The sequence below is a fragment of the Triticum aestivum genome, chromosome 4B, assembly GCF_018294505.1.
Source record: "Triticum aestivum cultivar Chinese Spring chromosome 4B, IWGSC CS RefSeq v2.1, whole genome shotgun sequence".
Lineage (NCBI taxonomy): Eukaryota > Viridiplantae > Streptophyta > Magnoliopsida > Poales > Poaceae > Triticum > Triticum aestivum.
The window spans coordinates 655,703,842-655,722,448 of NC_057804.1; the positions used below are offsets into that span (position 1 = coordinate 655,703,842).

At 44.8% G+C, this 18,607-nt stretch overlaps 1 protein-coding gene across 1 annotated transcript; it reads left to right on the plus strand.

Moving 5' to 3' along the window:
- The first annotated feature begins 7,323 nt into the window (after positions 1-7,323).
- On the plus strand, positions 7,324-9,833 carry LOC123089677 (flavin-containing monooxygenase FMO GS-OX-like 2). The gene is made up of 7 exons (XM_044511294.1): positions 7,324-7,886; positions 8,015-8,085; positions 8,160-8,315; positions 8,797-8,879; positions 9,012-9,150; positions 9,238-9,414; positions 9,565-9,833. The coding sequence occupies exons 1-7, from the start codon at positions 7,358-7,360 to the stop codon at positions 9,742-9,744; spliced, it is 1,335 nt and encodes a 444-aa protein (XP_044367229.1). The 5' UTR covers positions 7,324-7,357; the 3' UTR covers positions 9,745-9,833.
- Positions 9,834-18,607: the final 8,774 nt, after the last annotated feature.

The window sequence follows — 18,607 nt, forward strand, 5'->3', positions numbered from 1 at the left end:
CTCGCCAGCAAGGGCGGAAGAGACCCGTCGCCGCCCCGGCTACTCCGGCGCGTCGTAGTCCTTCTCCTCCACCTTGTAAGCAAGCACGAAAGAAGACAGGCGCCGCAGCCGTTCCGTCTGCTCCGGCGTCTAGCAGTACAGCCAGCAAAGGCGGGAGGCAATACAGATACGGTCCACCTCTCAAGCCTCTAGAGAAGTTACCGTACGAGAGGACCGAGGAGGAAAACACGATGATCGTGCGAACCCATGTGAAGGACTTCTTTGAAGGGGTAAAAGCAAAGAGACATCCACCTCCGGAGGAGAAGGTAGATCTGGTGAAAGCAAATCGCACTCTCGATGCCCTGAGGAAACAGGCAAAGTCTCCGCCAAGAACCAACTATGAGCGCATTACTGAACAGACATATCTCCAAGCGGAGCGGTCGGGAAGTACTGTCAAACATCAAAGGTCAAGAGAACGAGCAGCTGCGAAAAAATTGACCAGCTCGGTGAACAAGCAAACTAATCGTGCCCCCCGCTCAATGTGTCTAGCGGCGACATCGTTGCTAATGCTCCGGGGACAGTGGCCGGTTATGGCAATCTTGCAGATTACCTGCCTGACGATCAACTTCCTGATTTCTTGGAGGTGGACGAACACATATACGAGTACGGGAAGCCTCTCGTCAAAGATGAAAAATCTCTAACAACTATGATGCGAAGATTCCATAATTGGTACATGAAAACCTACAGAGAGTCTGGGGGGATGAATGCTTTGTATCTGAATATTAAAGAGGAGCACGACCTCATTGGAACTGATCTGATTGTTCCATTTGAGGAGTTCTTCGCGTTCTTCAATCAAAAGGCCCTCGATAAATTAACGGTCTTTTGCTACTGCTTGTAAGTACTATTTCTGTCATTAAGTCTCTATATATAGCTCGGCTCTTTCATTGCAGGTATTTATAATTAATTATCCTCACTATATTATGCAGATTGAAGATCGTCGAGTGCAAAAAACAAGAAATGTATGATATTGGGTTCATTAACACAAATATCATAGATGAAATTCAGGTTACAAAGCACGTCGAAGAGGCCGAGGCCAACTTGCTACAATTGTTGATCAAAAATCAAAACAAAGATTTAATACTCTTTCCTTACAACTTCCAGTGAGTCTTACTGTCGTGTGCATATTCGGTTTCCCTTATTACTCGAGCGAGGTTATAGTAATGTAATTGATGAGTTATGCATGCGTGCGCAGATTCCACTATGTTCTTCTGGAGATTAAGCTTGAGCGGGGAGTAGTAAACGTCTTAGACTCGAGACGAAAAGATCCTGAAACCTATGCGGACATGACTAATTTTCTCAACAAGTAAGTTCAATCGATCATTATCGCACCATATCTGCAACTTTTTGTTTATTTCCTGATATCTCAAGTAATAATAATTATTTTCTTTGTCTTGTAGGGTTTGGAAACAGTTCACCACAAAAGTCCCGGGACTGCCGAAGGAGCTGCGATATACATACCCGAAAGTAAGTACTACTAGCTAGCTAGTTGCGCGCATCTCCCGTTAATTATATATATAGCTGTACTTTCATCAATGCCATTTATAGTGCTTCATTATCAGTTTGATTGACCTTTATTTCTCGTAAAGTGCTTGTGGCAGGAACAAGGGAATGATTTCTGTGGATACTACGTATGCGAGTTCATCTACAACGCGACTTTGAAAAATAAGCGGGGCTACTCTAAAAGACAATATGAAGTGCGTAAGCAATAATATTCATAATTTCATTTTATTACACCATCATTTCTGTTGAGTTTCATTCATATATGTATTAACCCCCTTCTTCAAATTAGACGTGGCAGATGCGGGATGAACTACTAGAACAAGATCGCATGAAAGCAATTCAAGAGGAATTGGCGGGATTATTTCTTAACCACGTCATCAATAAAGTCGGAGAATACCATGTGGAAGTTGATTTCAATTGCTAGGGGATTGTAAGAGATCTTACATATTGTATATGTATGTATAGCCAGTAGCGTCGGATAGATAATATGAAAACTTGTTATTCGACCAATCTCTCGGAGAAGGAGAGGTCGATCGATCACTTCTCTCGGTATACATGACGAATTTATGTACTTAATGGTTCCCTTCATTTTCTTACTAGCTAGCGTGTCGAGGGCCTCTCTATGTACAGTACGTAGCGTTGACCAAGCACGAACATAAGAGAGGACACTTCTCTCTATTAATTAGCTAGCTAACACAATATATGAAACACCTAAATTAACCCCCCAAAACCCCAACCCCCCCTTTAAAAAAAACAAAAACCCCAGCCACTGAATTGCTGACGCGTGGACGCCTTTTGGTCCCGGTTGGTGCCACCAATTGGGACCAAAGGCCCTCCTGCCTGGGCTCGGCGCACCGGCAACGTGGAGGCACATCTGTCCCGGTTCCTGTTAGAACTGGGACTAAAGGGGGAAGGCATTAGTAACGACCCTTTAGTCCCGGTTCAAGAACCGGGACTAAAGGCCCTTACGAACTGGGACAAATGCCCTGTTTTCTACTAGTGTTATAAGTCAAATATCATAACTAGAGCATCTCACTAGTAGAAAACAGGGCTTTCGTTCGGGACAGATAAGTCCATTAGTCCCGGTTCAGTCAAGAACCGGGACTAATGTGAGCATTGGTCCCGGTTCACGCGGCAAAGGCATTAGTCCCGGTTCAAATGGGACCTTTAGTCCCGGTTGGTGCCAGAACTGGGACTAAAGGGTGTGATGCCCATTAGTACCGGTTCATGGCACGAACCGGTACTAAAGGTCTAACCTTTAGTACCGGTTCGTGGCACCTTTAGTACCGGTTCGTGCCACGAACCGGTACTAATGGGGTTTGAGGCATTAGTACCGGTTCGTGGCACGAACCGGTACTAAAGGTCCCATTTTCAAACTCTACACCCCCCCCCCCCCCGATCGCCTTTTCAGTTTTGTAAAAAGCAAAAGAAAATGATAAAAACTTCAAAAATTAAAATCCTTCGAGATGTAGTTATGTTACTACATCTACTAGTTAGGAAAATTTAAAAATTTAAATTTGGACATGTTTTGCAAAAAGTGTAGGGAAAATGTAATGGGCTATAATTTTTGCATACTATGTCAGAAAAAAACGTATAATATATCAAAATGTTCAGCACGAAAATCCGCATCTGATTTTTACCGCCTATGGCCTGTTTAAAATTTTTTAGAATCTTCAAATTCTAAAAGGAAAAAAGTTATGCTCAAATTTATGTTTTTTTGATTTTTTTTAATTTTTGTTAAATCTGGTCAAAATATGGTCAAACTACATATTCAAGAAGTATTAGTGTTACTAAATAATTATTCAAGAATATTAGTGTTACTAAATAATTATTTCAGTTTTTTTAAATATTGTTCAAATCTAGTCAAACTGTGGTCAAACTACTTATTCAAGAAATATTAGTGTTACTAAATAATTATTGTTTTTTAGAAAAATAATTTCAAACTCAAATAGTGAAATGTGTGACTTCATGCTCAAGCTAAATTCCTGAGGGTTAATAGGATTGACATCTTACTATTGCGAGGAAAACAACAAGTGCAGACTTGGAAACGAGGGAAATAGAACCCGGAAGTTAAGCGTGCTCAGGCTGGAGTAGTGAGAGGATGGGTGACCATCCGGGAAGTTAGATGATTTGGAATGATGAGGGGTGATTAGAGGTTAGAGGTTAAAATAATTCAGAAATTCAAAAAATTCAAAAAAAAATTCAAATTTTCTTTTCCTTTAGTACCGGTTGGTGTTACCAACCGGGACTAAAGGTGGACCTCCAGGCAGCGGCCACGTGGACGGCCTTTAGTCCCGGTTCATGTAAGAACCGGAACTAAAGGGAAGGCTTTAGTAACAACCCTTTAGTCCTAGTTCTAAAACCGGGACTAAAGACCCTTATGAACCGGGACAATAGGCTCTTTTTTTACTAGTCATAGTGACTGGAGCAGGCTGCCGCAAAAGGGTTAGTCTGCTATTGAAAATTTTGAATGGGCATGTTAGTTCATAGAATAAATGTGAGGATACCTAGATTGCTTCTATTCTATAGTGTTACTTTTTTTTGGAAAAAAGACAAGCGTATACAAGATAACAATATATAAATACATGATATTTCTGAAATCAAAGTCATCACTAAGACTTGGATAATATATAATCACCCACGGCTTAACGTGCTCCATTGTGGAGTACAAACTTTATGAATTTTTTTTTGTTAATTTATAGGTTTTGAAACTAGATTGTAATATCGAAATGTATAGTTTGCAATGATTAATCCAGATCTGAAGCATTAAAAGATATATTTAGCAAAGACAAAGGGAATCTTTTTACATAATCAGCGTAGCAGGACATATTTTTGGGACACCAATATCTAGTGATCGATCGCCAGGGAGGAAGGTCCAACGACCGAATATGTCACTGGGGCGAGCTGATCCTCGTGAACGGATAGCCACCCCCTCCCCCGGTAGGCTGCCGATGAACAAGAGGCCGTTGCTGCCATCCGTGCCTGAAGAAGTGCCCGACGCCGTTGCAACGGACACAGTTAGTGGGGTTTGTGCACTCGCGGTAAATGTGGTCATCCTCAGCATAGTTGTAGCAGCAGCCGATGAACCGTGCCGGCGATGGGCCGGATGGAGCCAGAGGACCAAGCGCCAAGCCCACCACAGGACCAACAGCTAGAGGAGTATATAGCAAAAAACTACCACATTACAGGCTATGTCTACAAAAAACTATCACTTTTTTTTAATTTTTCAAAAAACTACCAAAAATTGGTTGGTTGTTCAAGAAAAACCAAATGAGAATGTGATTCAAAATTGATCCGGTTTATGACAGGTCGGGCCTGCTCCTAAATAAACCGTTAGTTGACTGTTTGTTTGACTGGTAACTTACACTTGGGGCCCACATGTCAGCTCTATCTTCTCCCCCCTTTCTTTCTTCTCTCCCTCTTTTTACCTTAGCTCTCTCCCGAGTCAAGGACATACCATGGCCGGGACCAAGGTTCTGCCACCGCTGCTGCTTGCCCTTGGAGCTCCGCCGCCGCTACTCCGTGCCATTGGAGCTCCCTCGCATCAACCCACAGGGCAGCAGCCCTAGGAGCTCCGCCGCGTGCTGTGCTCAGCTCCGCGCAGCTCTGTCCCATGGGGAGGCTCGCGCCGCCGCCTGCCTGCTCAGCCCACGCCATGGGGAGTCCCCGCAAGCAGCACCCTGGGCGGGTGAGCAGCACCACGACGAGCACCGGCGACCAGTAGGCCGAGAGGGTGAGCAGCACCACGGGGTGGCTCTGGCGGCGAGCAGCTCGGGCGGCCTAGAACCACCATGGGGAGTCCCGGCGACCAGCAGCCCGACGGGTGAGCAGCACCATGGGGTGCTCCGGCGACCAGCAGCCCTGGCGGTGCCAGATGAGCTCGTGAGCAGCAGCCTAGGCGATGGAAGATGCGAGCAGTTGCTGCTTGCCGCCGGCCATGGCCGCCGCAGCCACGGCCAAGCAACGCTGACAGACCAACACATCGGCTCCGGCGATGAGCTCGCCAGCGAGGACCAGATTGCTTTTTGTATTTATTACAGGGACCTGATTGCTTTTTTAAAAAATATAACAAGGACCTGATTGCTTTCTTTAAAATATTTGGGCCCCACCTGTCATAACCTGAAAACGGTCAACCTGATGAGTGGGCCCGAGCTATCATAATCTAGCTTAAAACTTAACTGCTCAACTATTAGGGTTTCTTGGAACAGCCAACTAATTTTGTGGTAGTCCTTTATAAAATTAAGAAAAGTGGTAGTTTTTTATAGATATAGCCTGTAATGTGGTAGTTTTTTGCTATATACTCCAGCCAGAGGGGAGCAGTGCGGGATTGAGTAGTTTTTGAGAGTAAATTGCTTAAGACCACCACATTTGTGGCTAGGGTACTCCAAAATCACCGTTTTTGTCAAAAATCACAAATAACCACCACTTCTGCGGCAAGTGAGTAACAAATCACACCGATTCTTGCATGAGCTCCTTCTAACAGCGAAAATGACAAGTTGGGCTGACATGGCATGCTTGCGTGCACAACATGCTGAGTTGGACAAGGTCCCACATGTCAATGACTCGCGTTCTTTTTCTTCATTTTTGTACTTCTCAATCCATTTGTCTCCTGGGCATTTCTACAAACAGGCAATGGGCAGCTCTTGACGCCATGGCAACCTTGGCAGGGCTTGCCGGAGCAGGCTATGGCACGGACGAGGTTGCAGGAGGTGATGGCGGCTCACGTCGCCCGTTTCCAGGAGGCTGGCAACAAGCTCCGGCGGCTGGAAGTGTGCATGCACCTGCCGGTGAGGTTCCTCATGGTGCTGCGTCCATGCTAGGAGCTGCGGCGGCGGCCGGGTCGGCGACTGGATCCAGTAGAGGAGGGCTCAGGTGAGGCGAGCACCTCCACTGGCTCGTGGGCCATGGCGCTCCAGCCGCGACCATGGATATCGGGCGCGCTAGGAGCTGCGGCGGCGGCTGGGTTGGCGACTGGATCCAGTAGAGGAGGGCTCAGGTGAGGCGAGCACCTTCACTGGCTCGTGGGCCATGGCGCTCCAGCCACGGCCATGGATCTTAGGCGCGCTAGGAGCTGCGACTGCGGCCGGGTTGGCAACCAGATCCAGCAGAGGACGGCTGGGTGAGGTGAGCACCTCCTCTGGCTCGTCGGTCATGGCGCTCGAGTGGCGGCCATGGATCTGCAAGGAGCTGCGGCGACGGACGGGTCAGCGACCGGATCGAGCAAAGTAGGGTCGGGCGAGGCGAGCACCTTCTCTGGCTCGCCGGCCATGGCGCTCGAGCGACGGACAACGAGGAACGGTGGCTCAGCGTCAGGAGGCGAACGGCGGTGCGGCATGAGGGTGCGGCAGTGAACGGGATGGGGCGGCGGCGCGACACTACACGGATAAGAGAGATGAGGTAGGAAGAGAGAGGAAGAAGATAGGGATGACATGTGGGACCCATTGCCACCTCAGCAACTTATTCACATAGGCCTGCCATGTCACCCTGACGTGTGGGTCAAACTTGTGAGTTTTGTTGTTAGTCGCGGCTGGCAGCTTGTTTAGTGCATTTTGTTACTCACCTGCCGCGCAAGCGGTGGTTATTTGTGATTTTTAGTAAAAGCGGTGGTTTTGAAGTACACTAGCCATAAATGTGGGGGTCTTGAGCAATTTACTCAGTTTTTGACGCTTTGGTTAGTCATGTGAGGCGGCTGCGTTCCGACAGCGACTAGTACAAAAGAACTGATTCACGACTAGAAAAATGGCCAGCTCGAGCAACTGCTCCACACAAAGAAAACAACAGACGCAACGATGAGAAACTAGCTTGGAGACTTTCCTCGATGCTGGCTCGTCCTCCTCCGATGTCATCGCGCCGCGTTGCCGTGATAGGCGCAGGAGCTGCCGGCCTGGTGGCGGCGCGTGAGCTGAGGCGCGAAGGCCACGTTCCCGTCGTCTTAGAGCGCGCCGCGGCCATTGGCGGCACCTGGCGCTACGACGCCGGCGTTGACGCCCACTCCAGCGTCTACGCCTCTCTCCGCGTCAACAGCTCCCGCGAGTGCATGGGCTTTCTCGATTTCCCCTTCGTTGCTGGCACCGAGGGCGACCCGCGCAGGTTCCCGGGGCACGGGGAGGTGCTCCGGTACCTCGAAGCGTTCGCGCTGCGGTTCGATCTCCATGAGCTGGTCCGGCTCCAGACGGAGGTGGTCAGCGTCCGCCGCAGGGTCCATAACGCGGGCGTAGCGGGATGGAGTGTCTCGTACTGCTCGAGAAAGGTCGCCGGCGTCGGTAACGGGGTAGAGGAGGAGGTGTTCGACTCCGTGGTTGTCTGCAACGGCCACTTCACCGAGCCCCGCCTCGCCGACATCGCCGGTATTTAACCATCCAATTAAACTGCCAAAACGTCTTATATTGAGAAACATAGGGTGTAGTTAGTTGGGTGTGGTTATTTGGCATGGTCATGGATAGAGTGAGCTGAGCTCAATGATCACTTGTTGCAGGCATAGATGGCTGGCCAGGGAAGCAGATGCACAGCCACAGCTACCGTGTCCCAGACCCATTTCACGGGCACGTGCGCCATTGTCATCAACTCATCATCGACCACCTTCAGTTCACATGGGATACTAATATTGGTGACTTAATTAGGTTGTGGTGGTAGTAGGATACCGGAGCAGCGGATTTGACATTTCGAGGGAAATTGCTGGGGTCGCCAGAGAGGTCCATGTTGCCGATCGCTCGCTACCTTCAGCTGATTCCACGTGTGAGACTGCCCGCTGTGACAACCTGTCGTTTCATCCGGTGGTAAAGCACCCTGCCCTTTGCAAATTGATCTTTACAATCTTGTACTATATATCAGTTTTTCTAATTCTCACTAGGATGAGAATTAACTAAATCTCTCTGAACATATGTTTCCGCTATATTATTATTTTACGTGAATTCACTAGGATGAGAATTAACATATGTTTCCGCTATATTCATATTAACTAATTCTCACTAGGATTTGACTTTTCGTTTACTATTTTATCTTCTTTTTCATTGATTTTTTCATAGTTATCATTTCGAGAAAAACAGGACAATAACCAATGAGTAGAATAGAAGTGAAAAAAGAATAAAATAGAAAATAGAAACAATGAATACCAGAGGGTGATGTATGACTGTTTTATATCTCACTCAGCTGAGGCCTAGACACACGCCCACACCCATAATATATGCATAATTGCAAAGAAACAAATTACCATGATGGACTGATGCTTCAAAACTGAAATGCATGAAATGACTGCAGATCGAGCGTGCTGAGGAAGATGGCGGCGTGGTGTTCCAGGACGGCACTCGGGTGAAGGCGGATGTCATCATCCACTGCACAGGGTATGTACCTACATACATGGCTATATACATCTTTTCAAATTAGAGTTAAGTTGCTCGTTCAAACATCTCATGTAAATCGAGTCGCCTCCTCTGATGGTCTTAAATCTTAACTATGTTGGTTTACTATAATAGATACAAGTACAACTATCCATTCCTCAGTGACGACAACTCTGTTATCTCTGTTGACGACAATCGTGTGGGCCAGCTATACAAGCATGTCTTCCCGCCGCACTTGGCTCCTCACATCTCATTCATCGGATTGCCCTTTAAGGTCAGCAAATGACGCCACTACATAACACACACCTTTACAGATATGCAAAAGATAATTCAATTGTTGCATACTGAGATCTTTTTCTAGGGTATCCTTTTCTCTGTGTTCCAACTCCAAAGCAACTGGGTTGCCGGAGTTCTGTCAGGAAGGATCGAGCTGCCATCACAAGAGGAGATGATGCGGGATGTGGTTGTATTTTACTCAGAGTTGGAAGCTCGCGGTTGCCCCAAAAGATACACTCATGACCTTGGAGGAGGCACTACGGTATGTATGTATGTATGTATGTATGTATGTATATGTTATACGTATATGTACATGCGTTCATTCATTCATTCAATACATATTATACTCCAAGATAAATAGGCCATGGTCGATGGCCAAGTACTTTATTCTTATTTTGTTTTGTGCATTTAGTATGAGTATGACGATTGGCTCGCGGAGCAATGCGGGCAAGAGGGTATAGGCGGGTGGAGGAAAGCGATGTACATTGCGGCGAGGAAGAATGTGGTGAATCGCCCGGGGAACTACCGGGACGAATGGGACGACAGCCACTTGCTACCACAAGCGCACCAGGAATTCACCAAGTATTTTTGACTGGTTTCCGATAGAGAATTATCGTACTCCCATCTATCTGTATTGTTGCTAAAATGGCAAGGTCTCCATTCTACCTCCTCGCCTCACGCATTCCCACTCTTATAGTCAGTATGTAGTGGCCATGAATGACAGCGTATTAAGAGCAAAAGTGGTAACTAGAAACCTATTATCCACAATCTACTCAAATTATGCAAAATTTGAGAAGTGTGTGAACGCAAATAAATGATTGATTGGTTGCAAACTAAAGTTGCCTCTAAAATAAAATAACAAACTAAGTAAAGAACCATGTGTTATCTTCCACACCTTGCATATTATTCTAATTGTTCGAATTACTGGTTGTAACCTTTTAACAATTCAATAGGTATGCAACATAAGTCATGACTGAAAAATAAATAAATAAAAAAGATCAAAAGATTGTGTAGCTATAACGGGAAACAATTGATTAGAAGGCATGTAGAAATTTGTTAGTCAGCTGCAGATAAATATTTTCAATCATCGTGAGGGCTGAGCACTACTCGCTCTGTCTCAATATAACTCACATGTTTTTTTTCTTAAGTTATACTACTTTGTAAAGTTCTACCAAATTTATATTTGAATATATAATAGTTACAATGCCAAATAAATACCAAATAAACTTCGCCATACTCATGACCCCAATGTAGATCAAATCTACATGCCCTTTCGTTTGCTAAATTCAGCTTTCATGATTAAGGTGTAACCCAAAGAACTGAGATAGAAAATCGTTGATAGCCAGAATCGCCGATAGCTAGAACTTTTGTACCAAAGTCCCACCATGCCGTCGAACAGAAAAGACACAATTTTTTGAGGCAAGCAAAACCATCAATTAAAAGATTGCATCTACTGACAATAGATCTTATCTTCTACTTGCACAAATTTTATTAAGTAATATATCTAATCTACTACCAATTTTTTTAGCAATAAATCTAATCTATTACGGAACACTTCTGTGCAATACCCACACAACACATGTGTTCTAGATCCTAACCTGCACCTGCTCATAGATTGCTGATGATGCCAATGGTGGGACACGTAATAGAAAATAAAAATTGTCGTCCTACGGATCACGTTTCCATGATCATTATGAAGATGCATACAAGGTTAGATCTAATAATTACCATCTTCGAGTTGCAATGGAAGAAGAGTAGGTGAAGATCGCCCCTAATGTTCCTCGAACTATCCGACGAACAGTTCCCTCGCACAAGAATTGAACGCATGACCCCACTATGGATTGCCCGCATACGACACCTGTGATCCGGTAGCGCTTCGCCGTCCAGAGCTTGATGATATCATAGTAGGAGGGGTAGGGGGGAGGAGCAACTATGGTGGAGAATGCGAGAGAGGGAGAGGTGCATCCACGAGAATGTAGAACTTGTGTGCTTGGGGCTTCCTTCTCTCCCTCTATCTATAATAAGCTAGAAAGGGGACAGCTCGGAGAGAGGGGTAGCATCCCCAAGGGGGGCGCCCCATCCAGGGCAACCTCCAAGTGGTGCACCCCCTCCCCAAACCCCAGGGCACCAACTAGTGGTTTGCCCACCAAGGCTAAGGGAGACGCCGCAATATTGGGCCCCTAGGGCCCATGTGGCTTCCCCCAGTTGGGCCTTGCCATGGGAATAGCCAATGGTGTCCCTAGAATAATTTTGGGAGGTTCTGAATAATTCTGGAACATTCCTATATACTTTGGGGGTCATCTTAGGGCCTCATTATGTTCTATTTAGGAATTCTTCGTCATCAGATTTTGACTCGGATATTTCATCTCCAGAGTCCATTGTCATTCCAGCGTAAACACTAGCTAGTTTAGACATTCTCTTCATGTTGGATTCGATCATGGCATGTGAATTGAAGTCAGTGACTGGTCTCAATGAAGAGGGAGTGTTGGGGTTTCCATTCTTCTTCGTCAGCTTAGTATGACGACTTACTCGCGCAAATCCTATACAATTGACAGATTTCCATCTTCTACTTGGTTTGACATCCATTTCACATGTTGGAAAATCAATAGTGTAGTGACCGAAGCTTTTGCATTTGAAGTAAGAGATATCAAGTGGAGGTAGTCGTCTTCTGGAGAACTTGTTAAGCACAGATTATGACGTCTGAGGGCATTGATGCGTTCTGTGAGAACTTCTACATCTCTCGTGATGGCATTGATTCTTGTATTATTCTTCATTCGAGCTACCATAGTCTGATAGTATGTCTCCTTATTTCGAGGTAGAATCATCTTGACCTCCTTCCTTTTCCAAATCTTCATGAATGTTCAGCAATTTCATAACTTAGATTATTTGAAGATTCTCATAGTCAGTTGTCTCTCCTTTATGGTTGCAATTATGGAGTCGAAGGAATCATCAAGTGACTGAAGTAGTTTTTGTTGGGGAACGCAGTAATTTCAAAAAATTTCCTACGCACACGCAAGATCATGGTGATGATATAGCAACGAGAGGGGAGAGTGTTGTCCACGTACCCTCGTAGACCGTAAGCGGAAGCGTTAGCACAACGCGGTTGATGTAGTCGTACGTCTTCACGATTCGACCGATCCAAGTACCGAACGTACGGCACCTCCGAGTTCAGCACACGTTCAGCTCGATGACGATCCCCGGGCTCCGATCCAGAAAAGCTTCGGGGATGAGTTCTGTCAGCACGACGGCGTGGTGACGATGACGATGTTCTACCGGCGCAGGGATTCGCCTAAACTCTGTGACGATATGACCGAGGTGGAATATGGTGGAGGGGGGCTCTGCACACGGCTAAGGAACGATCCGTAGATCAACTTGTGTGTCTAGGGTGCCCCCCCCCGCCCCCGTATATAAAGGAGCCAGGGGGGAGGAGGCGGCCGGCCAAGGAGGGCGCGCCAAGGGGGGAGTCCTACTCCCACCGGGAGTAGGACTCCCTTCTTTCCTAGTTGGAATAGGAGAAGGGGGGAAGAGGAGGAAGAGGGGAAGGAAAGGGGGGGCGCCACCCCCTTCCCTTGTCCTATTCGGACTAGTAGGGGGAGGGGCGCGCGGCCCCCTCCTGGCTCCTTCTCTCTTCTCCCTCGTGGCCCACGTAGGCCCATTAACCCCCGGGGGGGTTCCGGTAACCTCCCGGTACTCCGGTAAAATGCCGATTTCACCCGGAACCATTCCGATGTCCAAACATAGGCTTCCAATATATCAATCTTTATGTCTCGACCATTCCGAGACTCCTCGTCATGTCCGTGATCACATCCGGGACTCAGAACAAACTTCGGTACATCAAAACTTTGTAAACTCATAATAAAACTGTCATCGAAACGTTAAGCGTGCGGACCCTATGGGTTTGAGAACTATGTAGACATGACCTAAAACCATTCTCGTTCAATAACCAATAGCGGGACCTGGATGCCCATATTGTTTCCTACATATTCTACGAAGATCTTTATCGGTCAAACCGCATAACAACATACGTTATTCCCTTTGTCATCGGTATGTTACTTGCCCGAGATTTGATCGTCGGTATCCAATACCTAGTTCAATCTCGTTACCGGCAAGTCTCTTTACTCGTTCTGTAATACGTCATCTCATAACTAACTTATTAGTTATAATGCTTGCAAGGCTTAAGTGATGAGTATTACCGAGAGGGCCCAGAGATACATCTTCGACAATCGGAGTGACAAAACCTAATCTCGAAATACGCCAACTCAACATGTACCTTCGGAGACACCTGTAGTACTCCTTTATAATCACCCAGTTACGTTGTGACGTTTGGTAGTACCCAAAGTGTTCTTCCGGTAAACGGGAGTTGCATATTTCTCATAGTTGCAGGAACATGTATAAGTCATGAAGAAAGCAATAGCAGAATACTAAACGATCAAGTGCTAAGCTAACGGGATGGGTCATGTCAATCACATCATTCTTCTAATGATGTGATCCCATTAATCAAATGACAACACATGTCTATGGTTAGGAAAGATAACCATCTTTGATTAATGAGCTAGTCAAGTAGAGGCATACTAGTGACTATATGTTTGTCTATGTATTCACACATGTATCATGTTTCCGGTTAATACAATTCTAGCATGAATAATAAACATTTATCATGATATGAGGAAATAAATAATAACTTTATTATTGCCTATAGGGCATATTTCCATCAGTCTCCCACTTGCACTAGAGTCAATAATCTAGATTACATAGTAATGATTCTAACACCCATGGAGTTTTGGTGTTGATCATGTTTTGCTCGTGAGAGAGGCTTAGTCAACGGGTCTGCAACATTCAGATCCGTATGTATTTTGCAAATCTCTATGTCTCCCACTTGGACTTGGTCCCGAATGGAATTGAAGCGTCTCTTGATGTGCTTGGTCCTCTTGTGAAATCTGGATTCCTTTGCCAAAGCAATTGCACCAGTATTGTCACAGAAGATCTTCATTGATCCCGATGCACTAGGTATGACACCTAGATCGGTAATGAACTCCTTCATCCAGACTCCTTCATTTGCTGCTTCAGAAGCAGCTATGTAGTCCGCTTCACATGTAGATCCAGCCACGATGCTTTGTTTAGAACTGCACCAACTTACAGCTCCACCGTTTAATATAAACACGTATCCGGTTTGCGATTTAGAATCGTCCGGATCAGTGTCAAAGCTTGCATTGACGTAACCTTTTACGACTAGCTCTTTGTCACCTCCATATACGAGAAACATATCCTTAGTCCTTTTCAGGTATTTCAGGATGTTCTTGACCGCTATCCAGTGATCCACTCCTGGATTACTTTGGTACCTTCCTGCCAAGCTTATTGCTAAGCATACGTCAGGTCTGGTACACAGCATTGCATACATGATAGAGCCTATGGCTGAAGCATAGGGAACATCTTTCATTTTCTCTCTATCTTCTGCTGTGGTCGGGCATTGAGTTTGACTCAACTTCACACCTTGTAGCACAGGCAAGAAACCTTTCTTTGCCTGATCCATTTTGAACCTTTTCAAAATTTTGTCAAGGTATGTGCTTTGTGAAAGTCCTATTAAGCGTCTTGATCTATCTCTATAGATCTTGATGCCTAATATGTAAGCAGCTTCACCGAGGTCTTTCATTGAAAAACTTTTATTCAAGTATCCCTTTATGCTATCCAGAAATTCTATATCATTTCCAATTAATAATATGTCATCTACATATAAAATCAGAAATGCTACAGAGCTCCCACTCACTTTCTTGTAAATACAGACTTCTTCAAAAGTCTGTATAAAACCATATGCTTTGATCACACTATCAAAACGTTTATTCCAACTCCGAGATGCTTGCACCAGCCCATAAATAGATCGCTGGAGTTTGCACACTTTGTTAGCGCCTTTTGGATCAACAAAACCTTCTGGTTGCATTATATACGACTCTTCTTCCAGAAATCCATTCAAGAATGCAGTTTTGACATCCATTTTCCAAATTTCATAATCGTGAAATGCAGCAATAGCTAACATGATTCGGACAGACTTAAGCATCGCTACGGGTGAGAAAGTCTCATCGTAGTCAACCCCTTGAACTTGTCGAAAACCTTTCGCAACAAGTCGAGCTTTATAGACAGTTATATTACCATCAGCGTCAGTCTTTTTCTTAAAAATCCATTTATTCTCAATGGCTTGCCGATCATCGGGCAAGTCAACCAAAGTCCATACTTTGTTTTCGTACATGGATCCCATCTCAGATTTCATGGCCTCTAGCCATTTTGCGGAATCTGGGCTCATCATCGCTTCCTCATAGTTCGTAGGTTCATCGTGGTCAAGTAACATGACTTCCAGAATAGGATTACCGTACCACTCTGGTGTGGATCTTATTCTGGTAGACCTGCGAGGTTCAGTAGAAACTTGATCTGAAGTTTCATGATCAATATCATTAGCTTCCTCACTAGTTGGTGTAGTTGTCACAGGAACTGGTTCTTGTGATGAACTACTTTCCAACAAGGGAGTAGATACAGTTATCTCATCAAGTTCTACTTTCCTCCCACTCACTTCTTTCGAGAGAAACTCCTTCTCTAGAAAGGATCCGAATTTAGCAACGAAAAGTTTGCCCTCAGATCTGTGATAGAAGGTGTACCCAATAGTCTCCTTTGGGTATCCTATGAAGACACATTTCTCCGATTTGGGTCCGAGCTTATCTGGTTGAAGTTTCTTTACATAAGCATCGCAGCCCCAAACTTTAAGAAACGACAACTTTGGTTTCTTGCCAAACCACAGTTCATAAGGTGTCGTCTCAACGGATTTTGATGGTGCCCTATTTAACGTGAATGCGGCCGTCTCTAAAGCATAACCCCAAAACGATAGCGGTAAATCTGTAAGAGACATCATAGATCGCACCATATCTAGTAAAGTACGATTACGACGTTCGGACATACCATTTCATTGTGGTGTTCCGGGTGGCGTGAGTTGCGAAACTATTCCGTATTGTTTCAAGTGTAGACCAAACTCGTAACTCAAATATTCTCCTCCACGATCAGATTGTAGAAACTTTATTTTCTTGTTACGATGATTTTCCACTTCACTCTGAAATTCTTTGAACTTTTCAAATGTTTCAGACTTGTGTTTCATTAAGTAGATATACCCATATCTGCTCAAATCATCTGTGAAGGTGAGAAAATAACGATACCCGCCGCGAGCCTCAACATTCATTGGACCACAAACATCAGTATGTATGATCTCCAACAAATCAGTTGCTCGCTCCATAGTTCCGGAGAACGGCGTTTTAGTCATCTTGCCCATGAGGCACGGTTCGCAAGTACCAAGTGATTCATAATCAAGTGATTCCAAAAGCCCATCAGTATGGAGTTGCACTATCGTTATCAACTCTGCATCTTTTGGTTTCAACACTATGAATATGTGTATCACTACTATCGAGATTTAAGAAAAATAGACCACTCTTCAAGGGTGCATGACCATAAAAGATATTACTCATATAAATAGAACAACCATTATTCTCTGATTTAAATGAATAACCGTCTCGCATCAAACAAGATCCAGATATAATGTTCATGCTCAACGCTGGCACCAAATAACAATTACTTAGGTCTGAAACTAATCCCGATGGTAGATGTAGAGGTAGCGTGCCGACTGCGATCACATCGACTTTGGAACCATTTCCCACGCGCATCGTCACCTCGTCCTTAGCTAATCTTCGTTTAATTCGTAGTCCCTGTTTCGAGTTGCAAATATTAGCAATAGAACCAGTATCAAATACCCAGGTGCTACTACGAGCATTAGTAAGGTACACATCAATAACATGTATATCACATATACCTTTGTTCACTTTGCCATCCTTCTTATCCACCAAATACTTGGGGCAATTCCGCTTCCAGTGTCCAGTCTGCTTGCACTAGAAGCACTTAGTTTCAGGCTTAGGTCCAGACTTGGGTTTCTTCTCTTGAGCAGCAACTTGCTTGCCGTTCTTTTTGAAGTTCCCCTTCTTCTTCCCTTTGCCCTTTTTCTTGAAACTGGTGGTCTTGTTAACCATCAACACTTGATGCTCCTTTTTGATTTCTACCTCCGCAGCTTATAGCATTGCGAAGAGCTCGGGAATAGTTTTGTTCATCCCTTGCATATTATAGTTCATCACGAAGCTCTTGTAGCTTGGTGGTAGTGATTGGAGAATTCTGTCAATGACACTATCATCAGGAAGATTAACTCCCAGTTGAATCAAGTGATTATTATACCCAGACATTTTGAGTATGTGTTCACTGACAGAACTATTCTCCTCCATCTTGCAGCTATAGAACTTATTGGAGACTTCATATCTCTCAATCTGGGCATTTGCTTGAAATATTAACTTCAACTCCTGGAACATCTCATATGCTCCATGACGTTCAAAACGTCGTTGAAGACCCGGTTCTAAGCCGTAAAGCATGGCACACTGAACTATAGAGTAGTCATCAGCTTTGCTCTGCCAGACGTTCTTAACATCGTCAGTTGCATCAGCAGCAGGCCTGGCACCCAGCGGTGCTTCCAGGACGTAACTTTTCTGTGCAGCAATGAGGATAATCCTCAGGTTACGGACCCAGTCCGTGTAATTGCTACCATCATCTTTCAACTTTGCTTTCTCAAGGAACGCATTAAAATTCAACGGAACAACAACACGAGCCATCTATCTACAAACAAACATAGACAAGTAAAATACTATCAGGTACTAAGTTCATGATAAATTTAAGTTCAATTAATCATATTACTTAAGAACTCCCACTTAGACAGACATCTCTCTAGTCATCTAAGTGATCACGTGATCCAAATCAATTAAACCATGTCCGATCATCACGTGAGATGGAGTAGTTTCAATGGTGAACATCACTATGTTGATCATATCTACTATATGATTTATGTTCGACCTTTCGGTCTCCGTGTTCCGAGGCCATATATGTATATGCTAGGCTCGTCAAGTATGACCTGAGTATTCCGCGTGTGCAACTGTTTTGCACCCGTTATATTTGAACGTAGAGCCTATCACACCCGATCATCACATGGTGTCTCAGCATGAAGAACTTTCGCAACGGTGCATACTCAGGGAGAACACTTCTTGATTATTAAGTGAGAGATCATCTTAAAATGCTACCGTCAATCAAAGCAAGATAAGATGCATAAAGGATAAACATCACATGCAATCAATATAAGTGATATGATATGGCCATCATCATCTTGTGCTTGTGATCTCCATCTTCGAAGCACCGTCATGATCACCATCGTCACTGGCGCGACACCTTGATCTCCATCGTAGCATCGTTGTCGTTATGCCATCTATTGCTTCTACGACTATCGCTACCGCTTAGTGATAAAGTAAAGCAATTACAGGGCGTTTGCATTTCATACAATAAAGCGACAACCATATGGCTCCTGCCAGTTGCCGATAACTTCGGTTACAAAACAT

What these genes read in the sequence shown, in the direction of transcription:
- LOC123089677 (XM_044511294.1), top strand. Translation starts at nt 7,358, where the DNA reads ATGCTGGCTCGTCCTCCTCCGATGTCATCGCGCCGCGTTGCCGTGATA. An exon ending in GTCATCATCCACTGCACAGG is followed by an intron (nt 8,880 to 9,011) that starts GTATGTACCTAC and finishes TTACTATAATAG; the next exon opens with ATACAAGTACAACTATCCAT. An exon ending in TCATCGGATTGCCCTTTAAG is followed by an intron (nt 9,151 to 9,237) that starts GTCAGCAAATGA and finishes ATCTTTTTCTAG; the next exon opens with GGTATCCTTTTCTCTGTGTT.